The 26,978-nt window shown below is 39.8% G+C and overlaps 2 protein-coding genes across 4 annotated transcripts in view; one reads left to right on the top strand and one right to left on the bottom strand.

Moving 5' to 3' along the window:
- ptpn11b (protein tyrosine phosphatase non-receptor type 11b) overlaps nt 1-10,598 on the top strand; it is a 42,392-nt gene extending 31,794 nt beyond the window's left edge. For 2 of the 3 annotated variants that reach the window (XM_067591511.1, XM_067591512.1), the window contains exons 8-16: nt 160-263; nt 645-800; nt 1,748-1,879; nt 3,194-3,348; nt 5,033-5,100; nt 5,244-5,395; nt 5,745-5,845; nt 5,957-6,086; nt 7,376-10,598. In XM_067591511.1, the coding sequence (XP_067447612.1) occupies nt 160-263; nt 645-800; nt 1,748-1,879; nt 3,194-3,348; nt 5,033-5,100; nt 5,244-5,395; nt 5,745-5,845; nt 5,957-6,044 (956 nt within the window). In that variant the 3' untranslated portion in view covers nt 6,045-6,086; nt 7,376-10,598. The remainder of the gene's footprint in view (nt 1-159; nt 264-644; nt 801-1,747; nt 1,880-3,193; nt 3,349-5,032; nt 5,101-5,243; nt 5,396-5,744; nt 5,846-5,956; nt 6,087-7,375) is intronic. The other variant, XM_067591513.1, reaches the window with a different exon arrangement.
- A 1,050-nt stretch (nt 10,599-11,648) lies between these two features.
- Nucleotides 11,649-19,127, bottom strand: LOC137184125 (RING finger protein 223). Its single transcript, XM_067591514.1, has 2 exons — nt 18,574-19,127; nt 11,649-13,872 (listed from the first exon to the last, which is right to left on the bottom strand). The coding sequence occupies exon 2, from the start codon at nt 13,792-13,794 to the stop codon at nt 13,105-13,107; it is 690 nt and encodes a 229-aa protein (XP_067447615.1). The 5' UTR covers nt 13,795-13,872; nt 18,574-19,127; the 3' UTR covers nt 11,649-13,104.
- Between the last annotated feature and the right edge of the window lie 7,851 nt (nt 19,128-26,978).

Here is a 26,978-nt window from a genome sequence, read left to right as displayed (position 1 = left end):
GACAATGTGTAGAGGCCTCATCAGAGTGTGAAGATTTTGTTTTGATAGCTCACACACTGTCAATTGACATTAAAATAGAAAAAAAAAATCATCATGTGTGGTCTCAGGAAACTGTAGACATTTTGTTGTATGTTAATAAGTTTCGCTTTGTGTTTTCAGTTGACACTACTCGGGTTGAAATTACGGAAGCAGATCCAGACATTCCTGGTTCAGACTACATCAATGCCAACTACATCAGAGTGAGTCTGCTCAGCAATACACAAGTATGTATGTGTATAAACAACTATGCATTACGGAAAGATAGTAGTGATACACAGCAGTCAGCAAATGCATAGTTGTGGCTTAAGCAGAGGTTCATCTTGATGTAAAATAACTGCATGGTTTAGTTCAAAGTGATACATAAAAAAAGTAATTTTTGAAAAACTACATAAAATACATTTACATAACATTTTAGAACTAGGTGCATTTATTTAAGTTTAAATTAAACTATTTAAATATTTCAGTGCATTTAATTTTAGAGTTAGGTAGTTCGTATTACATTAGTACACTCATATCATCATCATCATCATCATCATCATCATCATCATCATCATCATCATCATATGAAACATCTCATTTAGCATGGCGTTTTCTGTACCGTACAGAGTATGCATGAAGAGGGGCGCCATGTGGACGAGGGCAAAGTCTTCATCGCCACCCAAGGGTGCCTACAGAATACGGTCATTGACTTCTGGAAAATGGTGTATCAGGAGAATACACACGTCATCGTCATGACCACGAAGGAGATGGAGCGAGGACGGGTGAGCTCTTGGCACTAAACGTACTGTAGAAAGTGTCTGTGATATATTATAATCGCATGCTTCTGTATGCCTTACTGTTAAACTACAAAGGTCATTGATTTAGTTGAAATGTATCTTGATGTTCATGGAAATACATTATATTTCTAATATCACATTATAGTTATATTTTTTCTCTCTCCCTAGCTTTTTTTTTCTTAAACTCTCTCTAGCACTCACTACTAATCACTGTCTGTTTCCTAAAGACTGCACTCCTTTGAACTGCTTGATTACTTGTAATGACAGAGGACTGTGAACACAGTGGTATTCTGCAATTGGACACACAAGGTTTCTTGATGAGAGCAGGAGCTAAATGCCCCAAATCTATTCCATTAGATGTTAATACACTGAACCAGTCAAGTTAAATTAATTTAAGAGGTGCTTTAACAACCAGATTGGTCACAAAAAGCCTCACAGAAGATAACAGGACAAATGAATACAAGAAAGGACTCTTCATTATGTAGTCAGGGCTGGTGTGTGTTTCATACATGTACACTTTCTAACCTTGACAAGAAGACAACTGGGGACATAAAAGTCATCGCTGGTTTAACTAAAAATGCTCCAATTTACAAATTGACAGTACATTACTCTAACCGTGAACTGCATGTCAACCATTTTGTTCAAAATTTTCAGAGGAAAGACAGTACTCGATGGCTTTAGGTGATTGTAAGAGAGAAGGGTGGATATGTGTAGTAGGGATGATGGTGTGTGTGTGTGTGTGTGTGTGTGTGTGTGTAAGGTGTGGGGGTGGGGAAGGAGACAGCTAACAAGGATAGTATGACAGTTAAGCTGATTGGAAAGCTGCTTGAGATGAGCTGCTTCTTTAGATTGTCTAATACCCGCCACCCTCCCTCTCCTCTCTCTCTCTCCGTCTCTCTGTCCGTCTTCTCTCTTTTTTTGATTCCATTTAGAACAAATGTGTCCGTTACTGGCCCGACCCGCACACCACCAAGGAGTTTGGGAAGGTGCAGGTGAGGAATGTCGAGGAGCATTCAGCACAGGACTACATCCTGAGGAAGCTGGAGGTGACCCGTCTGGACCGGGTAGGGAAAGCTGTGTACTCAATCAGCACTGACACACTGACCTGGGCTTAGATTATCTAACCCCTCACACACATATATATATACACACACACAATCCTACAGCACATGCTTGTGCTTACAGGAGGATCGCCTGCATGGATCTCAAGAATACAAGAAGCAAACGCAGGAAAAGTAGATAGCAAAAGTGCACATAACCTTTTAAAATTGGTAGTTTTCTTCTACTGAAGCCTGAAATAAAAACCCTTGATTCTTTTATGCATGAATACAATAAGTAGCGAATTAAGGATAAAAGAAAAGGCTACTCCTTTTTTGTTGCTCAAGTGAGCACCCTCTAGTTAATGCTTAGTAGAAGCTGTTGCTTTGACCACAGCAGTCATTCTGTTTGAATTAAATTTAAAGGGGAGGAATTAAAAACGATGTGTAACATTTGAATATCCAGTCCAGGTGTAGGTGGAAGTTTGCATATGTAATGTCTCTATAAAATCCTATTCAAAACTACAATGGTGGAGCTCACATTCTGCTAAGCTTGTCTGAGAACAACTTGACAATTTCCTCACCAAAGAGTGTCCCCAGGTATAGGTGAATTACACCTCAATGAAAGCCATTGATTATTTCTTAATGAGTCATACTTAGTTTATTAAGGTTACTGTCTGATGAAGCATCAGACCAAAGAGGACACTGCACATATGCAATGTAAATATTTTGACAATGTCAGTCTATGAGGAGAGGCTCAGTTTTTTAAATAGTTTTTAATTCACTGTATATTCACTGCCCATATGTACATAGACGAGGTTTCTTGTTGCTGTAATCTTCAGCATTAGTTCCACAGCACTGAAAGAAATGGGCGACAGAATCCACAATACTAATTTTGAGTGAAAGCATATTGCAGCATCCAGGGATACTCATTAGTTCTGGTTTAACCACTGTGTTACAGCAATGTCTGTTCCAGCAACAAAGCTTACATGTGACTACTGGAGAGTATCCCTCCATCACAGTACAGCATGAGCCAGCCAGCACACAGGCTGCTGGGAATTTTGTACAGATTATGACTTTGGAAAATAATCACTTGAATTGTCTAAATGAAACTGTTGAAGCATCACTCAGTAGCTTTGATTGAAGTTTGCAATCCATTTTTGTGCGAAATAAAGATTGTGGATTTTGTCTGCTATTTCTTACAGTGGGTTCATGTCTTTTAACGAACACTGAAGGGCCAGTATGGACGAGTCAGAATATATGTTACATGTCCAAAAGCAGTCATCAACAAAGCTCCACACCTACAGCTCACCATCCTTGTTTGTTGCATTTTCCTTGTAGAAGGAGCTTCCGAGGTACATCTGGCACTACCAGTATCTAAGTTGGCCGGATCACGGGGTGCCCAATGAGCCCGGCGGTGTCCTCTGGTTTCTAGAGGAGGTCAACCGCACCCAGAGCACCATTCCAGACACTGGACCCATTGTTGTCCACTGCAGGTACTTACAGGCAGGAAGGACACAGGTAGTTTAAAGTGTAGACAAAAGAGACTGAGACTAGTTGGACCACAAGTTAATTTATAGTGCGTCAGGTGAAAAAAAGAAGGCAGGTGATTTACAGTTCTTGTGCCTCAGCAGATATAAACAACAATTATTAAATTCCTTGCCTACACTCGTGTGTGTATACACACACAAGCACGCAGAATGGCTGTCAGCCTCCTCATCTAAACCACAAACCTGAGGGCAATGTTATTATGATACTGAAGACATCCAAAACATCTGGCAGAGACAATTACAGCACAGTCGTCAGTCTCTTTTGAGAGCCAAAGCAGAGTGTAAATATGAGAGAAAAGTAAAATCTAGTTTCACTTATCAAGTAAGGAGGACACACTCACATCGTACTGTCTTCCGCACGAGTTAAATAGTAAACGTTCATTCAGATTCAGAGACGTGCGTAGACGCACTGTTAGACATTAGACATTCATTTGTTAACTTGGGGTTTTCCAGGGGGTTTCCTGGCAGGCTAAATCCCTTCTGAAGGTCACCGCTTGTTTTTTTTTCCGTTCTCTGTTCTTCCTCTCATTTTAATAAAGTTTCAGGTGTTTAATAAAACACCTGAAACTGCGCTCACAAAGCATGCATTTATGAAATTAGGATTTCATGAAATATGGTTTCAGTCGGCCACATGGGTGTGCTATAATTAAAGTTCAAAATTTGACCCTCTTATTGGAAATCCTATAGATCTTCACCAAATTCAGTACGTATCACTACTGTGTATCAGTAGTGTAACTAATTATACATTACACATACCCGCTATAAACCAACCAAGCTGTCAAAACTGCGAGCAAATGCATTTCATGGTTCTCTCATAACTCTGCTCTGCTTTCATTCAATCAAAGACTACTCCATGTGCTTAATCTGTTTTATGTCAGCATGACCACTAAACTAACTACCTAAACAGCAGGTCCTATTTGCAAAAGCACAATCTGTTTTTGTCCTGCTGTAGTCAGGATGTTCCCCGTGTCTTCATCTGATGCATTTTGATCAACAAACAACAGGAGATAGCATAACTCAAATTAAAATTTGGGGTTTGATGAATAGCAGTTATTCATAGCTGAGGATTGTAACCACTTCAGGTTAATCTCAATGTTGCTGTGATGTGTTGTTATTAAGAGTGCACTGATTCACTACTTTCTTAATTTCTAATACTGTTTTTAAGCAATAAATTTTAGATGTTATCTGTTTCATGTTGGCTGATAGGACTTAACTGGGAATTTTGATTTTACATCAGGCTATAGCAAATATTGTAATAGCTTAGTCCATTTGGTGTGCTTTCATGTATTTCACCATACCTGCCATCCCAACATGTACTCCAAACATGAAGACAGACAGATAAAACAGATCTGACCCATTTCATTGATCGTTTTTGTTTGAGGGGAAAATTACACTGAGTTGAACTTAGTTCTCAAAGAGATTTAACAGCATTTTCTATTTGAATCATTAATAAAGTTAATGTATTGCTGTTGGCAGGTGAAAACCTGTAATTCACAACCTATTATTACCCGACTATTTATGTGTTCTTAGGTCCTCAGAATATGACATTTTACAGTTTCACCTTGACATGCACACTTAATTTCCTCAACTGTAGCACATGGTTTGACCTTTCACTCTGTTGTCCCTGCAGTGCCGGCATCGGGAGGACAGGCACCATTATCGTCATCGACATCCTCATTGATATTATTAACCGCCAAGGTAGGAGACTCGTGTATGAAACCGACACCGTTGACTTTTTATATTAAAATGTGTCACTTAAAACTCTTTGCACAGTGTCTCAGCTGAACCCTGGTTTTATGTGTGTGTATGTGTGTGTGTGTGTGTGTGTGTGTGTGTCCTAGGACTGGACTGTGACATTGACATCCCTAAGACCATCCAGAGGGTACGGCAGCAGAGGTCAGGGATGGTACAGACAGAGGCCCAGTATAAGTTCATCTACATGGCTGTGCAGCAGTACATAGACACGGCTCAGAAGAGACTGGAGGAGGAGCAGGTACTCACTAGAGCTACACTAGAGGTCAAAATCACAGAGTCGCTGCCAAAAGAGAAATTAGAATACATCACATTACAATTTTTGACACAGTAATAAATGTTGTAGAATATTTATTTGAGACATTTGTTTGAGCTCACAGTCTGAAGGCCAGCACCGTGTGTTATGTTATGACACTTTCAGCAGCGAGCAGACTATATCACTATGGTGGTAACTGTCTCAGTAAGTCTCCAAGGTGCTGATCCTCTGCTCCAGGCTACCATCTGGGACTATTTAGAATTAAATCCAGGTCTTAGACAGAGGATCTTGTCCCCTAAACTGAATCTGCCTGATTCATGTTGTCACTTTGCAGAGGAATAAGATGAAGGAGAGGGAGTACTCCAATATCAAATATCCTCAGATGACCAACTCCAGGTCCAAACCCAATATGGCATCCTCGCGCTCTTCTTCTGTGTAAGTATACCACACATCACGGTGGTGAACTAGTCATTGACCTGATTATTGAACACATGATCACAGAACCATAGCAGAAAATAAGTAGTTGTTCTCTGTATGTTATTGCAGGATGACAAACGATGATTCTTCGAGTGTGTACGAGAACATAAACTTTAAAAGCCCACAGACGTCTTTTAGCAGTAACACCAGGAGGTAAAACCATCGCTGTGGACCTCCACATCTCTCTGTCTGCCTCTCTGTGAGTACTTCATTCATTTCATTCTACATAGTTTGCATTTCATGTGAAAAATAATCGGTTTGGTATTTTTCTCTTGCAAAAGTTAGCAAATCTGTCACTTTCTGAAGAAATCCTTTTTACTGTAGCACTTTTTAAAGGTTTGCATTACAGCTGATGTGGTAGAGAAACTGAATTTGATGCTGTTAAATCTTTTCCACGGATGCAAGACAGAGTTTCACTCACTTTCAGTGAGTCAAATTAATTTTCCTCACGTAAAAAAGAAGGGTAATGTTCTCTTATTTTCATGGCTCAAATCATAGGGTGGCCAGGAGCGGCTGAGCTCCCTTAAAAGAAAAAAAACCTGAATTTCCTTTAAAGCAACAAAAGATTGAATTTAGGTTCAGATCACAATCAACCTCAATTCTCACAGTGTCATTCTTTACTCTCTCATAGTGATTAATAAAGCAGAAAAGGAACTCAGCAGTGTTAAAGTAAATGAGTCATCGCTTTGGTTTGGGGTCATCAGCACAAGACAGACGTAACTGAATAGTAAATGTATTTAAAATGTATATTTAATGAATTTTGCAAATTTTGTCTTTTGCTGTTGTTATATAATTATAGTCCTTAGAAATATAAAATGGATTTCTCCCTTCCTCTCTATCTCCCATGGTTAAAACTGTCAAGTATAACCTCTTTTTTACATATTTGTTTTGACCTCTCAATGCTTAATTCATCTAATCTCATTTAGTTTTTTAAAATATTTTTTATTTTCAGATGAATGTGGTTGCAATCTTTCTGGATATTTTTATTTTGAATTGCATCAGCCAGCCGCTACTACAAGCTGTTATTTTGGTCGGCTCTTGGATATTCAGCTTCCACACTTACCGACTTTGATAGAATTTTATCTCAGACTGTCAGAGCTCTGCATGTGGCTTTGGAAGTTAGGACATTTCAACCGTTTGACTGGCTGTCTCTTGACTTCTGAAAAGAGACGTTTGAGTATGAATATGAGTATTTTGAATAAGCTGTTCTTCTTCATCATCTTGAGCTAAAATGTTCTCCTTTACACTCCAATACAGAAAATAATTTAAAAATATATTCTTTTTAAGACAGATTTGCCCAACATGGAGCATGTTTCTGGTTTTTACCTCTCTGTATGTGTTCTGTCTCTCTGTCCAGATAACCTGGCAGGTGTAGTGTATGCTGAGAAAATGCTGCCTTTAGCTCCAGATCATGAATCAGATCCTTGTGCTCATGATTCAAAGTGACACCGGCCATTAACTCTGCTGCTCTGTTTGTGTTTGCTTCAGTTTCAGAGGTGTCGCTTCATCAGCGCCTGAATCCCTCGGGGGAGGAGGGACTGTGGTGCTCTGACTACACCCCACAATGGTGCACCCTGCCTGGGCTGAAGGTGGTGAGCTGACCCCTCTTCTGCTGCTGGACCTCTCTGTCTGGAGTCAAACCTCACCCTCCGTAGAGAGGAGGACTCTACAGCATAATGCCCACACTCAGGGCCCCTGTCCTCCCCCCTATCTCCCCCCCGCTCTGCTTCAGCCTCCAAAGCCTTTCCCTCTCTTAACCAGCGAAAGTGCCTTGTCACAGGATGTGTCTGTAATCTAGCTGTTACATCTCTGCTGTTACTTCTTTCCAAACTCTGGAAACCCAAGGTGACATGAGAAACAACCAATTTTTCCTTGGTGTGACGGATACTAAACGTGGAGTCTGCCATGGGCCTGAACTGAACAAAGCTGTACGACGGGACCCGAGAAGAGGTCAAAGCTAAGCTGTTTGTCCGCTCGTTGCCAGAAATCACTCTGTTTGCTATCCCTCCATCTCTGTCTTTGCTGGCTGTCATTTGAATTCGAACCTAAGACTGTTTTTGTGCTGCGTTCTGTCTCTCCAGCTGTCTTGGTTATTAACGTGGCCGCTGAGTGATAGCAGGGGCAGTTACGTAACCCGCTGCAGGACCCTGAGGCACAGGGGGGGCAAGCTAACCCATGCAATTTTCAAAAAATGTTGTCATTTTAATTTTGGGTGTAAAAGTGAACTCTATTATTATTATTTTTTTGAGGATGTGACTGATTTTCAAAGTGTTTTTTGTGAAAGAGTTGTGTATGTAATCTCCTGTGCTGTTGCAAATGCAAATCAGCTGTTTTGTGGTTGTTTAACAGAATTGGAGGCCATCTTTACTTCATATGGTTACTGGGACATACACATCAGTCCTGTCTGTCATCTGAAGGTGACCTCCAGTTGTCCCACTTTGAGTACAAACTCAATCATGAACATGAAAAAAATGTTTTGTCTGTTCTTATAATCAGTTTCTTCTCATTATTTCTTAGTGTTTTGTTGATACTGTTGGTGTCATGGTTGTGTAACATGTAAGATGTTGATTTTTTTTTTTTAATACATATTTATACAGGTGCGTTGTGGTGGAAGAGGTCATGTTTAAGCACAATTGTCTAAGCAGCATCCCCAGCACTAACTTTGATTTAGATGAGAATAGTAGACTGAAGTTCATATTTGATGGGGGAATGGGTGAAGAGGATTCCTGAATGAGTGGTTTGGAGTTGAGCTCGGTCTCACGGCTTTGTTTGACTGGCTGCCCTCGTTAATCAGCAGGTCTGATGCGGTTCAACATCTGTCGGAGGAGATTGTCACAAGGAGACAAGGGAAAGGGGGTGATTACAGTGGGCCAGATGGCCATCTGCCTGAGATTGAAGAATAGATTTGTCTCCAAAAAGTAATTTAGAAGATGGCCATAATCCAGGCTTGATGATAGCGGGGCGAGTAAGCCGACGTCATTGATGTGATAAGGATGGCGGCGGAGCCACCGAGCACTGAGCCCTCCACGCTGTCTGCCAGATTGTCCACTATTTTTAGCCTCCAGGATCAGCACCAAAATATCCCACTCAAATACTAGTGCAGATATGTTGGTGAAATTTGACCTGGCTTGTTTAAAATGTAATTACCTAATGTTCCTGAAGAGCTTTAAAAACAACGTTGTCTCTCGCAGTAGGAAGTTGTCATGATCTTTTCTTTCTTTTTTTTTTCATTTTGAAGCATCAAAATGAACCATGAATGAGCAGCAGTTGTTGGTGGTGTTTCTGCTCAGATCATTCCTCCGTTCTCCACCAACAGACGTGTCCAGCTAACAAGGTCAAGGACACTCACAGACATGTTTTTCTTCAGTCATAAATCAGCCAGTTTCTGCTGCAGCGCTCATGGAGAGGCTGCAGATGGTGATTCTTAACAAACATAATTTGAATATAAAGCTAAGTGTAATCAACGTGTACTGGTGTAACATAGTAGTGCACAGTCATTGCGCTGTAATTTGATACCGCGGCCCTGTGCAGGATATTAAAATGATGACGTAACCTGCAGCAGCCATATCATCCTGTCAGTTGTGTCTTTTAAAGGCGTATGAGAGCACAGTGTTTTTTTATTAAGGCCTCAGTACATCAGTAGAAGCTTTTTTCACAAATATTTAGTGATTTTTGCCACCTGGCTGTCAGTTTTAAGACTTTTACCGGTATAAATTGTTGCCATGTATTTTAATGGTTAATTCCTCATGTGAATAAAAGCTATATGTTTATGAAATTAATGGCATTGATACCCTGTGTCAGTGAAGGTCTATGTCTGTTAGAAATACGTTGCGCCACTTGATGTACTTCAGTTGAATTTGAACATTGAGGAGGTTTGAATCCCGCCGGTTTCCCTTTTGTCCTTTTCCCACCTGAAATGTGATCTTTGTCCTATGAATGATTAATGACTTTTGTGGTTTTGTTTCTGTGTTCCTGAACTATCTTGCGCTGTGGATAATTTAGATTTTTATTGTTTTTCACTTTGCCTCTCTGGGTCAAATTGTTTATAATATAGTGAAACATCAAATACTTGAAAGTGTGAAACTGCTGAATCTTTGGCCTCAGGCTGTCTGGATGTCCTTTGGATGTGGAAGTATTTTTGGTAGTGCAGTAGATTTTTGCCATCAGTGTTGTTGTTTTTTTTGTTGTTTTCTTTTTTTTTTTTTTTTCTTGTTTCATTTGGTGATATGTTTCAAATTGTATATTTCTAATTGATTGTTTTGTCCATTCTTGCATTTTGTATTGTGTCTGAATTATTATTATTATTATTGTTATTATTATTGTTATTATTATTATTATTGGTGTAATTTTACCATCAATAAGTAAATTCTGGCTCTGAGTTGAACCAGTGTACATGGAGGTATGCAGTGGTAACATGGTATTTTCTCTCTGCTTGTCCTCTTTTATTTACTTGAACATGATGTGGATATCTTTTTGTTTTGAGTCCTTGTTCCTCTGTTGGTCACAGTATGCCTGAAGTGAGTCGTAGTATACTGAGCTCCTATGTTCAGTGGAGGCTCTTCCGTTTTCTTCTTCTTGCACTGGCTCTGCCTTGACGCCTTCTTGCTGTATAGGCTACAACTGCTGATGCAATGAGCTGCCAGAAATGGCATCAAAATGGTTTATTATCATATAGTTTAATAAAAATCTATGATGGCACTATCTAAATTTACACATGATTTTTGCTTGTCTCTGTTGTTTTCACTCGTGAATGTGGAGCAGGTTTACAACTGAAGGAAGGAAACAGAGAATCTTGACCATTTTAGGAAAAAGTTCCCTGGAAACTGTGCCCCAAAATGAAAGAAAGATCAGTGTAACAAACAGGGGCTTTTTTTGCCTCCAGGTGCTGTCCCTGTTTGTAGAGAAGCGGCAGAGAACGTTGGGCGGTGTCTTATGAGCTGGTGTTTGTGTTGGACCCTGCTGCGGCTTTCCATCTCATCCACTCAAGTTGTCTCTTCAATTGGAAAAATGCTCATTGAACACCAGTTAACTAATATTAATATCGAAAGGCGAGACAGGAAACAAACTCCAGAAAAACACCAATTTCACCAGTAATGACAGATCATTTCATGGATGAAATGGCCCGTAGAAACTGTTCAAGAATGGTAAAAGGGGGAAAACAAGAATGATGAGTTTTAAATTAGTGATGTTTTAACTGTTATTTTCAGCATTTTAACACATGAGCAGCATAACTGTAGAATCAAAGAGTTTTATGTAGCTGCCTTCCACAAAGAAAAAGCCTGTTTATTCTGTTTTACTGGAAAGAAGGGAAAAACATACATTGACAACTTCATAACTAGCTTCTTTCTTGAAAAGGTTTAGTTTAGATTCTCCAGAGCAAAATAATGCCAGCTAACTAACTAAGAAGCTATTACTCATTTTTTTTTACACACACGATTTATTATTGTCTTCCTTTTTAACTTTACTTATTCAGAGAAAGCCATCTTTAATCAACGACTGAGCCTTCCTTATTTGCATTTAATAGTTAACCATATTTACTGGCACTTTCAACACAGTTTCAGGAAGTTGATGTTTTATTACAGCCACTCCTAAATGAACGTTTGAATTGAACGTAACTGCCTCATCAACCTCGTGTTATAAGTGAGTCACGTGGAAAACCCCACAACCTAATTTTTCCTCAATCTGACGCACCTAATCCAGGAATACATAAAACACATAACAGCAACTTCCTGTCCAGACTAGGCAGGGCTTTGCTTTTATAGTCAAGACTTTAAGGGAGGAAATGACGAACAGTGGACATTGAATGGATGGGCTGCTTAGCAACTAAGCAACTGAAACTAATACTTCTTTTTAATTTGTATACAAGCTCTTTGGGAGTGGTGTGTTATTCGGAGAGAATTTACTGCACCTGCTTGTCAGACAGATTAAACCACCAAACTGATGCTGCCGTAAATTTAGTTTTTAAGACGCAGGGAGAATGCGTGAACATGATAAACCACCAAATGATATCCATCTTAATAATGAGGTTGTCATGCTCAAATGTTATTTCCCAGAAACAAGATCTGAGCTTGTACCTCACTTTTTTATTCGAGTTCTGTAAACAAGGACATATGAAAACACACAGATCAACTGTACAATATATACTACAGACTTTTCAGTTGGCACATTGTAATTACATTCACTTCCTTTTGTGACAGACCTTTGTTTTTGTTAGTAGAAACTATTTGTTGTTCTTCAGCCAACCGATATTTGCAGAGCAAAGTTCACATCATTAACAAATTGCAGCATTTTAAACACTGTTTGGCTTGAATACAACAGCGTCATCGCTGAATGTTGAGCAGCAAAACAATCCACTCGTGCTCTCCATTATCTGATACTCTGCCAAGTGTCTGAATATGACAACAGATTCCATCAAACCAGTTTATAGTACTACTAGTGGCTCCCAAAATGACTGCAATGCCAAGAAAAGGACCTCTCGTGCTGTGAGAAGCTCTAACAGCTAAAAACAACAATTATAATAATTTGAGTTTTGCTGTTCCTCAAGTTACAGTTTCACATTCAGGCCCAGTGTGATCTGAGGCGCATTTTCAAGTGGCACACAACTCGAACTCTTGTTCAATTTCAAACAACAGGTTGATTAAAGTGCAAACATATGACATCTGTGAATGTGTTAGTGACACTGAAAATGATTTGAGTGAAAGTACATAGACATACTGTATGTCAGTCTTTACAAGCCTGTATGAACAGTTTAGTAACGTCCTGCTTATGTAGGACTGTTGAGAAAGATGATCTCCAGCTTTGTAGAGTTAAAGCCCTTATGTGGAGAATCATATAATGATTATAGTATCTTTCAAATTATTTGGTGGCATGAGTTGTTGTTTGTAGAAAATGGCATAAAGTTCAGGTGAAAATTGGTACAGCACATTTGTCTCAGTGTCCCCTTGTCAGGTCTGCTACAGTGTCTTTTTTGAAACTACCACTGGGGGGTGCCAACGCTCGAAATGTAAAAAGCCTACACATAGTGGCTTTAACATCTGTGGTTCTGTTGCAGGTTTAAAATCTGAGGTGTTGTGTGTAGCAAAAACCATTTGCACTTATCACAACTGCAATTATGCACAAAAAATTTACAGTGTCAAATATTGAAAGTATTACTGATATATAAATTTACAATACTATATACATTTACAGTGAAGTCCCTTCACTCTGACAGTTTATTCTTAATTACTAAGTGTTCTGGGAGTAGAGGCGTTAGTGGGGCTGATGTCGTCTTTCGTACAGCGCAATTTTCCAGTGTTGAATACACACTGCAGTGGCCACGACACGACGACAACAAGCAGCACCATGAGCACAATGAAGAGCACCAATCTCTTCCAGTCTGCCAGCCGGTCCAGCAGGCCAAAACGGGAACGTGTCGGGACTGGGGCATTCACTGGCTTGGTGGCCCCAATGTCGATGCAGACGCAGAAGGCCGTGGGACTGTCAGGTGTGCCCACGCCGGGTTGCCTCGGGGTTTTGTAGCATAGCTTCTGCCCCTCTATCCACACCGGCTCCTCCTGCTGCTGGTGGCTGGGCAACTTGCACAGGACCTCTTGGTCGGTAGTCAGGCCCGGGGGTCCCTCCTCAGACAGCGTAGTGAGTTGGCGGCAGAAGGGACAAGTGAGGTTTTTGCTGCCATCGTCGCCATTCTGGTCTGTCTGCGAGACTACCATGAGACGGGAGAGGCACTCCAGGCAGAAGGTGTGGGTGCACCCCAACTGCTTGGGTGTTTTGAAGACGTTGTCGTAGCTGTTGTAGCAAATGACGCACTCCAGCTGGCTCTGGCTCATGACTGACAACTTCTTTTGCAGCGGTCCAGCCACATCCTGGATTGCTGTCTGTGTGTGCCAAATCGGCTGAGGCTGTTCCATCTCCAATCTCTCCTTTGTTCCGCCTCTATTGGACACCTTTCTTCCCTCTTCCTGCTTTGTCCTTAACTTCTGGATTATCTTTAAAAAACAATGAATGAAAAGCGGAGATTAGTTTTCATATTTCAGATGGTATCTGGCGGCAGATAAGATTAAAACAGCGCAAACAAGTGCAAACCCTTTTTTTCAGTCATGCACAGCCATAATCCCAACAAGTTAACAGGATTTCAGTCAGTCAGTGCACATTTTATACAGCCCAGTTTCTTGCTTGCTGACTGTTGGACTTTAAACTATTTTAACATGACACAGAGCACAGATAATATTACAAGGCTGACAGGATTTTGGTCTGTCAATGAATAATTCAATCACGAGTGTGATGTAAAATGTGTCGAATGTGTTCAGTGATATTGTGAGTTCACTAAAGCAACAGCAACAAGCACAAACAAATGAGTCAGTTAAGTGACATGCTGGGACAGGAATGGAAAGGACCACCCCCACTTTTACCCACAATGTTCTGCAGGTACAGCGTGAATGTGATTTGTTTAGACAGACACAGTGTTCTTATACGCAATAAAAGATTTTCCACTCGGAGCAAGAAAAGCCAAGGCATGCCATGTTCATGACCCTTAATACTACAGTTTGGTACTGGTCAAGCATTATAACTAATGCTTGACCAGCATTCAAGCATTATAACTAATGCTTGACCAATGAATGACTTGAGCAGTGACACTCCGAGATATCATTAGCTGAGTGTCATGGTCACTGCTAAATAGATAACTCTATTTTCCCATTGAGCCCAGCAATAATGCGCAAGTCATTGTACATGTGAAGCATGGTGACTGTGGGTGTTTTTTGCTTGCTCAGGACCTGGACACAGAGTCAATCAGAGTGCAAACTTCATGGTCCTCGCATTACCAGTATATGTACTGTAAACAATGATGACATATCCATTCTGTAGAATATTGCTGTTCTCTTCTCTTATCTGTTTCACTTACACATACCTCTATGTCAACAAAGGTATAGGCAAATATAGATTCTGTAATCTATCCCAAGGATTAAGCAACCAAACGTTGATCAATGTACACCAAAAGAGTGTAGCCCAAGTGATAACTTGCTAGCTATTTTAGGCTATTGGCATTCACAGTGGCTTTTAGCTGTCTACCCACGAACAACTCGCTGGATAGCAGTTATTTACTTTGCTGTATCATTGTATCCTGTCTATTTTTTCAATAGGACATTCCTTTTGAAAATGAAAACTAGAACGAGACGAAAATATAATCTATTGATACATATAACACATTTGTATTCAGTGCTAGCAGTCCATTAAAGGGCTACATAGTGCTAAGTTAGCATCCCTGGGCACTGAACAGTGACTAATTAGTAGTGACTGACAGCATTTCTTCATAGACCTTCTCTTTGTCGGTAGAAATGCTAACAACTAACAAATTGACCCCTGATACAGTATAAAACTGACACTGCACAGACTCTGAAAACCTATACAGTATAACCTGTTTATGTCATTAACACAGATAGCACTAGAATGTCTGAAATATCTTGTCCACATAGCTCAGATAGAAGCTTATCTGTGTTACTGAATGGAGTTTACATGTAACATCTTGCATGTAGTGTTTACAAGTATTCAAAAGACTTGAGTATTTTAAACATTTTAAGGAGAAGTTTGGATATAATGGAAGCCAGTAGTTTCTAGTATGCAAACATGCACACCAGCTGGTACAGGTACAGAGCCTTTCATCCAGCAACTGGTGAAAGATTGTTTTTGGTGAGTTACAGTATGTGGCCTATCTGGGACAGCATCAGAGACAGACACAGGCCGCTTTGTTAATGTGACTTTTTGAGCATGTATGTCAGATAGAAGTCAGCACAGTACAAGAACCGTACAGAAGCTAATAGACATTTTGGGTCAGTGTGGGTCACCTGGACCATAATCAAGTCAAGTCTACTCTAAAGTCTGCAGGACACTTGATGAGCTAATTGCTGCTCCCTTCTGGGTCTCCTTGTCTAATTTTTGTAGGACAGTAAGAACATCATATGATAATAACCTCCCTGCCGGTGTTGTGTTTGAGGTATTAAAGGCCCCTAACGTGAAGGAGACCATGTGTTTGTGTGTTATGGATGAAGGATGTTCAGAGCACAGGTGTTCTCCTCTCTATGCCCTCAGGACTGGTCCTGCCCCAGTACTCTGCACAAAGTCCCTGCTTGTTCTCTGTGTAATCGCTCCATCTACCCTTGGAATTCCTGCACCGTCGACTCTCTCTGTCTCTGTCCCTACTAAATTCAAACATGCTTTCTTTGGATGAGGGCGGATGTTTCTGTTAAATTACACCTGTATTATCAGTTTAAAGCCTTCCCTAACTGCTGATAATGACTCAGTTTCCTTACTGCACAAATTGAAATTCTGTTATAGGGTGTGGCCATTTGCTGGAAATGTTTTCCACCTACAGCACGTGACAAATCAAATCCTGAGCCTCCTGCACTTAAGTGTATCCTGATAAAAATTCAACTCACCACTGTTTTTATTAACCCCACCTCACCAACCACTAAGATGGATATACTCTACCTGTGTCCAATGAGAGAGCAGACAACTGAAGAATTCAAGCCCTTCAAACATTCAAATATTTACGCAGGTGCTTCTCATTTTCAAACAAGGCTGCTTAAGTGTGCTAAAGGAGCAGCTTTAAAAGATGACTAGACAAACGGAAACAAAATAAAAAAAACATCTCGAATAGTACCCCATAGCAACCCATAATGCAGTTAAAATTCATTTGTATTTGAACAGGCAGGAATAAACCACAGCCGGGCAGAGCTGACATTGTCTTTGGCTCTCTACAGCTATGCCGTTATCATTTTGACTGTTGGCATATTCATAGCTCACTTGTCTATTTACACAGTGTGTTCATTCACACCTATTAAAGTTCATATTAGGTTAATCAGTGCTGTATGTTTCTGATCATTTGCAGGTCGTAGTGATCAAGCTCAAGGTCTTTAACAGGAGAAATAGTTTTCCAAAGCCCCAGGCTATGTTACCTGTAGTGCGAGAACTAAAGTAAACAACAACCAACCGAGCACCGGACAACAAGACAGTCTAACACTGTCGAAAGCCCATAAAGTGAAAGGAGTCTTGGTGGCAGCCTCAGGCTCTACTTTGATGTGCTCCTAATGATTTTTCAAACAGTAGGTTCAGATGTAGCTCCCCTGATGTAATTTTTAATATGTATATCAAATAGATTCAAATATATGCACAGCATCTTTGCTTGATCTCTGTTTTACAGTGAAATGATTAAAACAATTAATGAACTTGTAGACTCAGGTCTAATAAATAAAGTCACTGCTCAGCTGTCTCGGTCTGAGCAGCACCTGTGTGAAGTTTTAATGTTGAATGTGATTTGGTAACAAATTTAGCTTCTTTCTCAGCTCGAGGTTTCCACTGTTTAATCTGCAGGAATGCAGTGTGGACATTACACAGTTCTCTATCTAAATGCCAACTGGTCTTATTTACAAATGCAAAAATATGCTATTTACATCATCTTATGACCCTCCAACAATCATTCACACATTCCAGATACATGTGAGACTTCACTGAGAACAGCTTATTAAATTATACCATCGCATTAGTGAATATACAGTATGTCCCTTGTTTTCAGAAAATTAAGCAAGATATGTGTGGTGCTGTCTGGTGTCAACACAGTCTGGTTACAAATCTAGTTTCAGACTCTTTACTTAAGGTAGAGATGGTCTAATTGCCTATTTACTGCCTATTTACACCACAAAAGCCTGTAACATGTTTTTTCAACGTGAGCTGTAAAAAGAACATTGAAGCCCTCGCCTTTTGTTTAAAAAACTGACCAGAGTCCAGGTGTAAGGAAAAGCAATCCACAGGGCTTTGGGGACAAACTGAAGGGTCAGATAATGTACAGCAGAGTCAAACATTAACTCAGACTAAGTCTTGCTGAACCCAAAATACCAACTTCAAACATGGGAGAGGTCACTTTATTTCCTTTGGTCAGAATACTGCTTTTTGCTTCAATATATATATGGCCCCTTTATCTCTATCAGTGGCACATGTTTTTCTCACCTGCCCCACTGACCCATTTAGTGTGCAAATCACAGCTTGTCAGTCACAAGACTTCATTTGTATATTAGTCAAATCGAAGCTGTCTTTCTTTTTTTTTTTTTTATGTCTCTTTGTTTAGCTTTTGCTCAGCTATGTGTATCTGTAGGACACCAACCGTCAACCGTCATCTTCATTGCTGCCCTACCTGCCCTACCTGTAAAAGTGGGTGAAACTTGAGCTACTTGCCATTTGAACTAGGGTGGTGGTGGTGGTGGGGGGGGGGGGGGGGCACTACTGCAGACAGTTTAACTGAACATGAGGCGGTGCAGGCAAATACAGATCTGATAGCACATGTGTAAACACGACAGACAATGCAGGACTCAGGACACAGATGCCCTCTCCAGAAAACTGCTAATGAAATGTGACTACGAATTGGTGCGGCTACTACTGAGGTTCTGTTATCCACCTCATGATGATTATAATCCACCTGTACTGTCACATTCACTGCTCAGCTAAGTTACGGAATAAAGGTTGTAGGATAATCTATTAACTTACTGTAATGCAGTTAGGTCGTATTTATGGTTTTCACTGAGAAAATGCTTGAATTAGACCAATAGTTGTGGTTAAACTCTACAACAGTAACCCCCTAAAAAAGTAGTGTTACAAGCACAATGGCTCAAGGCAACATTCAGAGCAAAGGTTCAGTTTACCTGTTGACTGAAGAAGGTGTCAGATGATCCTCTCGTTATCTCTCTCGGTCACCTCACTGCCCTTGCACTCGAAAAAGCATTTTTCTGGAGCCAAAGTCAACTGACTTCTGAGATCCCACCAGGGAGTTTTGAGCTGTTAACTGTGTCTCTGCCTAGGCTTAAGTCCTCCTCCGTACTGGTCTGAATGCTCTGCTGGAGTCACAGGTGTGTGTGGTGGTGGTGTGTGTGTGTGTGTGAGAGAGAGTGGTTGTGTGCTCTGGCTGTGTCAGCTCTTGGTCCTCCTTCCTCTGTGTCCGTTGGCTGGTATCACCTGCCCTGCTTTGTCAACTCCCTTTTTAGCACTTTATGCAAATAAGTTTAAACAATTTGTTGTTGTCCTTGAGATGTTGTTTGGGGGCGGGGAGGAGGAGGACGAGGAGGAGGAGGAGGGGGAAGCCTCAAGGCTTCAAGGAAAGGAATACACATTCTTGCCCTCTCACCACCCCTTCCTGTCTCTTTCTATGTTGATATCTTTCTACTGGTCTTCACTGTCACCTCACCCTCACAAAAACACACACACATAATGCAAATACCCCTCACCTGCAGCCCAATATACATAATTGAGATCCTTCAACTGACAGCTCCATTTTTCTTTCTTGTCAATACCGTCTCTCTAAAAAAGACTCTACAGACTGCACCTTTCCCCCCTAAGAAACAAAATACTGACTGAACAAGACAGCCTGTGTGGTGCCACACACACACACACACATACATGCACACTTAAACAAAACTTGCATAAGGCAAACAAACCACATAGCTTTTGCATCAGCCTGTGTGCTTAAGCTGCACAATACATATAAAGGATTCATTTCCATTTAGTCAGTGATAAGGTCACAGGTGGCGATACAGGAATATCTTCTCACCGGAGCACCACTCTATGTGAATAGCCTCTTGTTTCACTTCCTTGCTGGCATACAGAGTCGTTGGTCAGCATGACACATCAGTAGTAGCCATGCTGTTCCCAGAGTAGTAACCCTCAAACTGATGCATGTTTATCTTGAAAATGTTCCTTTTTACGCAATGACAAAAATGATGTCATGTTTGGTCTTACAGGGGGAAATCACCTTTAAACAGAGAGGAGCACTAGAGTGGAACATTTTCCCCAAATTAGTATTTGAAAGACTTTCCTTCATCCAATATTTAACTCAGGAAATAAAAATAACAAATATCCAGCAGGAAGAGGCTCCTACTCATTAAGATGACTTGAAGGATGTTTGTTTGAGTTTTTGTTTGATTACTCATTTTATTGTATGGTAATGAATAAGGGCTACGTGCCTTTAGCAGTAGCATGTGTCTGCAATAACAGCTGCCTTACCGACTTGGTTATTTAGTAACCTAAACACAAATACTGCCGTATCATATCAGCAAAGTCATTTATTGGGCGTTGAGTCGTGAGTGCTTTGAGGAAGAAGAAGGTATACAATCAAAAGCGGTTTTATTCCCCTTCCTGGAATCTATGAACTCGGCTTCATAAAAACAGTGTCAAAGATTTAGTGGGTGGCCAGGTGAAGGTAATAAGCTACGGTGAGTTATCTCACAGGATGGAGGGTTTGGGTGAACCTGCTGCTGAGGTTTGGGAAGGATACACGTGAGCAAGGAGGCTGTGTGTGTGCAGGCAGGCTATAAAATGACACAATGTTGACTGTCTCTCCACTCGACCTAACATTTACTCAAACGCCAGAGAGCAAAGATGATATTTTCAACCTCGTTCATGAAGCCACCAAGGGCAAAACCTTTGCTCTTGCATTTTTTCAATGTAAAACATACAATGTTTCCTCTGAGGCAGCTGGTTGGAACAAGGAGACTGTTATACTGGTTTGATGACTGTTTAAACCAGTTTGTCCACCTCTGATATGATGTAGTTTGAGTGACTTTGATTCCAAACAACTGCAGATGCATTTGTTAATGATGCTGATGATAATACAGATGATTATTATCTTGGAATTGTAATGATTATTATTATTATTGTTGTTATTATTCACTAAAAGTGTCTGGATCTCAGAAACCATAACAACAGTGCTCAAACTTAGTGTACACATTCAAAAATGTATCCATTACCCAGGCAGCAAATATCACATCCTCTGACCTGATGATGGTGCTATAAATAACTTTCAATAATGTTTATGTTTTTCCAATACAAACACATCTTGCAATATGTTCACTGCAACTAATGCTTCATTATGAACTCCCTCACTCTATCTTTTCAAAATTTGCATTATCGATTAACTCTCAAAACTTCGAATATATTTGTTCAAATGTTACCAAAACTGAGTCACAGATTGTTTTGTTTTTGAAATCTACAATGCAATGGCAGTAAACATTTTGGTGTAATATGTACTGTACAAACATGTCCTAAATTGCCAAATGTGTTGGTCAAACTTCATTAAAATATCACAGAATATGTCTTTGTTGATCGCAGTCATGTGATTTGTCTTTCAGCCATTTATCTGTAAATTTGTAATTTTTCTGAATATTTGAACTTCAGCTTTGTTCATTTACATAAACCTCTGCTATGTTTAACTTTGATGTTGTGCAAACAAAAGACAGTGTGCTCACCAGTGTTAAGGTGGGTAAAGGTGCTGGCTATGACCACAAAGTCCTGGGTTCAACTACGTGGCGTGAGGGGGGGAGGGACGGGGGGGCTCTCTCTGTTCACTGGGTGTTAAAGGCATAAGAGGCTGCAAAAATAACTCTCCCTTTAACAAATTCAATGTGACATACTGATCGCCAGCACAATATTTTGTAATGCTTAAGTGATGCAGATCATTAGGTTATTCACAGCTGTGTTGTGCTCACGTGCACTGTGACTGTGAGGTCATGTGTTCAAATATAGGCTGATAACCTCAGTTCATATTCATTAAATGTGTTTTGTGTGTGTGACTTTTTTATAGTCACATTTACTGCTTGCTTGCATTGGCAGGTCTATGTAAAGTCACAATATCATCCTCCTGTTTTTCTCTGCTGTCTGTTGTGAACTCTGTCCACACACTTTAACAGTTATACAGTCCATGTATGTCAAATTATGTGCTTGTGCCCCCTTATCACCACCTCCAGCTGTACTTAGCAGTTGTAGTTTTATTTTGATTATCATGTCAAGTTTCAGTAGAGTCCAGTGAATTCTGGAGTGAATTCTTTCAGAGGCTTATCCAACCTGCAGGAACAAAAACACCGAATACTTGACATGTTTCAGATTGTTGCTCCTCTAGTTGCTATGTTGGGAGGTCCAGAGCAACACTTTGATCATCATTTTTTTGGTCAGTCAAAGTTGGTTGTCAGAGGATGAATCTGACTCTCCTCGGTGACCCCATGACCTTTCCTTTAGTATCACTACCAGCCAAAAATAAATAAATCCACTCCCACACATTCCTGCTCCACAGATGATAAACCTTTTCCATTTTCCTCTACCAGGTCAAACTGTAAACTTTTTACACAATAAGTTGAAAATGATTCAAAATTTCATAAACTTTGCTCTGAAAGTTCTCATATTTTGAGACAGTTTTTGGGCAGTTTTGCCTTATTTGATACAGTACAGTAGAAATGTGAGAGAGGAGGATCACCTGCAACAAAGGTCCCTGCTGGATTTGAACCAAGGATGTTGTGTTTATGTGGTATCAGTCTTTGACCACTAGGTCACTATGATGTCATAAACTTGACATTTTAACCCCACAGATTTTTTTTAAATATCAAAAACCGACAATAGAGTCAATTATTATTATTATTATTATTATTATTATTATTATTATTATTATTAGTAGTAGTAGTAGTAGTAGTAGTGGTAGTAGTATTCGGTGGGTGACATATGTTCAAATTCTCATTAATTAGTATTTCAGTAAATTGTTTCATTCACATTTGTCTTATTTAAAACATCACTGGTTGATAACATATATATTTATTAGGTTATATGTAGAATGTTTGTAGATTCTGTTTTGTAGATTATGTAGATTTATAGACTAAATATGAGATCTAATATGTCATATATAACAAGAAAACTCGATGCTGAGGATACATTGGTTAACATGAAACACTAAAGCTAGCTGTAATATCAGACACCAGTTAGCTGATTATGAGGTAACCATCTCCAGGTGTTTGTCTACCTTCTCTACAACCTCAGCAACGTTGCAGTTTTTCCAGTGTGGAAACCACTGGGAGGGAGTCTTACTGAATTTTGAAACTGTGAATGGATGAATGGGTTCCTGGAGCTTGTCCTGTCTGTATCTTCTCCTCAGAGCCGAGTGAAACTCACTGCAACTTTAATGAGCTGCCAAGATGTGGAGAGCTGGAATGCATGTTAGTAGGATGAGTTTAGTTTGGGCCTAAAATATTAGAGCTGAAGGCTACAAAACCTGCAGAAGCTGTAATTCCAATTTTTGAAAAATACATGTCATTCCTTACCTGTAGTTTATATTCGAGCCTCTCTGTGTGTCATAAATGATAATGTTAATAAATTGTACTACAAATCAAATAACAAACAAGGTGTTTTCCCGCTCATGGACAGAGGTCATGTTTAGGTTTGATAGGTGAGGTTAAAAAGAACTTCAAAACAATGCAGCCAAACAAGATAAATATTGATTTACAAGCTTATGAGGGCCCATTTTCACAATTTACTGGAAGCCAGTTTAAGCCATCAACTTATCTTTATGGCCCACAACTGCAATATAGTCACGTTCTTCAAATAATCTTTGGCCCTCTGGCTCTTGGCACTCTGTGTGTTTTGTTACCAAGATGTTTATTGAGGAAGAGGAAAGTATCCTCTGATGATTCAAAATGCTCCTTATCAAGGTCTCGTTATCATTAAGAAATTAGCAAGGTTTACACATCTATGTGGGATATGCTTCCTCATGAATCAAAACAAGTTATAAACCTCACGTTACTCAGCTTTGAAGGTGATCGAAGTTCACAGAATAGATCCATAATAAAGATCCTACTATTGAACCGTGTCCAAGCAATATTTCTGTTTGGTGTGAGATGATCGTTTCCCAACACACTTCACTCCACTGTCAACACGTGGCTTTTATGGTTATATTTATGCTGAGTCTATTTCATGCATAATATCATACGGGCAAAATGACTCTTTGGAAAATGATGACACATTGTAAAAGCACTTGTTGTCACCCACACACTTCCTGGCTCTGCAGCATGGGTCGTTTTATCATTTCCAATAAATGTTATATTTCATCCAACGTGTTGACAAACTTTGTTTCTATGTACCGAGGAGATGATGAAAACTCTGCTGTACCAGACAGATTTAAAATGCTAATGCCATTTTTAGAAAAATCTAAACTGTGACAAGTCATTAAAGTACAGTTTGTATTCTGTCCAAAGCTTTATATATTAGGAGACTGTAAGCTGTTATCTGCTTTTTCACTGAAGTATTGGACCCAGATGGCAATTATGATTGGACGGCAAATCATTCTCAGGAACCGGAAGACGCCTGGAGAGACTCCTTTTTTTTAGAAAAGGGTGACTGGGTGAGAGAAAGTGGCTGCACATGAAAGAATATCATATAGGATGCAGGTCAAGACAGGAAAATATTCCCTCAAGTATTGTATTGTGTATTGTCTCTTTCTGTCAAAAGCTTTATATGCAGGATGACCCCTCTTGTTTCTGTGTTGGGGTGGGAATGGGGGGGTTCTGGTTTGAAATAGGATGTATCATCTTTCTGTTGTATGACTGATGTTATATCGCCATAACAACTGCAGAAAAATCTAAACAGTGCACGGACACATAGAGATAAATGAAAAAAGATGACCATACCAAGGCTGGATTACAACCTGGGCAGAGTGAGCAGCAGAAAGAGTTATTTATAATATAAACATACACTTTATATAACACCTTTCTAGAGTAGATAACACAAAAATAGAGAAAAAATGCATGAAAAACAACATGACATAGAAGTTAACTACGGACTCAGTACAAAAAATAAAAACCTAAACAAATGGAAGTCTAAACAGGTTTGGACACAATCTTCTTTATCTTATTTGTCCACATTCTTCACTCCACTTTCACATTTTGCCTCAAGCTATTTACTCAAAATGATAAGTTTTGCACTTTATTTACTTAACATTGCTTCCTGTTAAACCATACTGTAATTCTGCTGCTACTTCTGTCTCCTCTGTACATACCGAATGACACTATTGCATGTCTGGCAGTCCTGGACGATGGATCCTGCCTCTGTTTCTCCTTTTTTTTTTTTTTTTTTCCAATTACAGGTTTATGGTGTGTGTCTAACAACAGCGGGTGTATATTGGTCAGATTGTAAATCTCCCTACGACAAATGTGTGACTGACTTTGAACCTGCAGTGAGGTCCAACCAACAGGCCTGTGTCAGAGGTGACCTGTGTCTCCAATGCAACAATGCTGTGAATTCCCAGAACGCTGCCCCCAGAGGACCAAGACACAATTTATCCCTGACATGACTCCCCTGTTTAGATTAAGTGACTCCAGGTGTGCTCAGATGTGCTCTGACTGACCAGATAATCACTTCATATGTGTCCAGTCCTAGCTCCTCCACGCATTGCTGACAACGTGAGTTTTCCTTCTTCCTCTTATAAACGATTTGAATTCTGCTTTGTTTGATGTACATCTGAATACATTTCCATCTTATTTATGGATAGTTTGCCTCATTGTAGTCAACATTATTTAATGCATTTGTTTGTTTGGCTACGCTGCAGAAACCATGAACTGAGTTGAATGGAGAGAGCGAAAATGGTCCAATCAATTGCATTTTTCTGTCAATAACTCCATAATGAGGCTCTTAAGTCGTCCCCTATCCTTACACCAGCAGGCATTCAGATGTAGCAATATTTAGCACTAGTAGTTAATAGTAGCAGAAGTAATATACTAAGTAGTGGCAATAACAGCATTAGCATTCATAGCAGCAACGCTCCTTTTAGTGTTAGTATAATAGCTGCAGCATTTATTGTCTGTGTCTAACTGTCTGTCCGTAAACAAAGTAATTCTCTGGCTTCCTATGAAAAGGAGCAAGTCACAGTGTTGGGTCTTGTCAAGGTGAAAGAATATGTAAAATGTATCAATGTTGACAATCGATACAGTCAACACTGTGAGAGTCTGGTCTGTGTGAACAGTGTATGCAGCATGTTCACAGGGAGTTTTGCTTGTTTTTGCTGCTCACATTCTGTGAGCAGTGAGACATGAGTCTCTGAGGCATGACACTGCATGACAACAGGCTCTAAAACTATAGTAACTGTAGTGCAAAACCTATTTTTTATTTTATTTTAAATTTATTGGCCTTGACTTTAGTTGCTATCATCTAGACAAATCTCTCCTAAATGTGGGCTGCAGTTATTCATCAAGGGAAATGAAACGGTTTGTCTCTTATCTTTGCAAATAGAAAATGTGCTCTAATATATACAATGAGGCTTCTGTGGCATTCAGTCTGTCTAGATACGTTTGTTAATATTCTATATCATGTGGAAAAACCAACCAACCACGTGTTAGTATGTTTCCAATTCAGCCCGCCCAAACCTTTGGCTCTACTTCAGATGTAAATCTTCAAAAACAGATAAAAATATATTGTTTAATTTCTCAAAAAGTCTATGTAATCTCTTTAAACAGCTTTAGTTTTTTAGCAAACTTTACTCAGACAGAAGTAAATAGTGTATTTAGATGAATCCTCATTTTGGTGTCCTAATTCATGGCAGCAGAACAGTGAACGTAGGATTGAGCCAAAATAAACCACCGTGTGTGTTTGCGGTAATGAAGGAACAAGTCACCCAGTGCAACAGTGCGGCTCAGTGATTTGTTTAAGTTTTTGAACAATGGAGCTCCATGGCAACAAAGGAATAAGATATATCAGGCTTTTTACATAATGCAAATAGTTCATAATATTTATGTTTTTCTGCAATTTATCATTGCCATTGTCTGTGGACTTAAGGGTAAAGTAAACAGTTAACAATTACAATAGCAATTTCTTTTCCTCCTGTAACAGTCGCACTACTGACTAACTTCCACCACTTAGACAAAGTACACATTTATCAAGCAGGCGTCATGATAAATACTTAACATGTTGCATCAGGGATGTTGATGCATGAAATAGAAACGTTGCAGGGAGACTTTGAGTGCAATGGACTGAGAACTCCTGTGAGCAGGTCCTTTCCTGTTAGTGGAAGCATAAGGAGACACTGCCCCCATGTGGTCATGGTGGTGATATATTATACTCTAGTGAGGTATTATATGACACAGTGCATCAGAGGAAAACTTCAAGGTTTTATTCACTTAAAATCCTGCCTCTCTGGCTGAGTTTACACCTGTGTCCTGTTCCAACAAGCTCCCCCAATCAAATGGTTGTATTTGGATTAAAGCTGGTTTTGGTTAGGACCATGTCTGGGGTTGGGATTTGTAAATCC

Source organism: Thunnus thynnus, chromosome 6, assembly GCF_963924715.1.
Source record: "Thunnus thynnus chromosome 6, fThuThy2.1, whole genome shotgun sequence".
Lineage (NCBI taxonomy): Eukaryota > Metazoa > Chordata > Actinopteri > Scombriformes > Scombridae > Thunnus > Thunnus thynnus.
This window is presented reverse-complemented; position numbering and strand designations above follow the sequence as displayed.

Excerpts from the sequence above, each read along its gene's own strand:
- LOC137184125 (XM_067591514.1), bottom strand. The coding sequence starts at position 13,794 with ATGGAACAGCCTCAGCCGATTTGGCACACACAGACAGCAATCCAGGAT.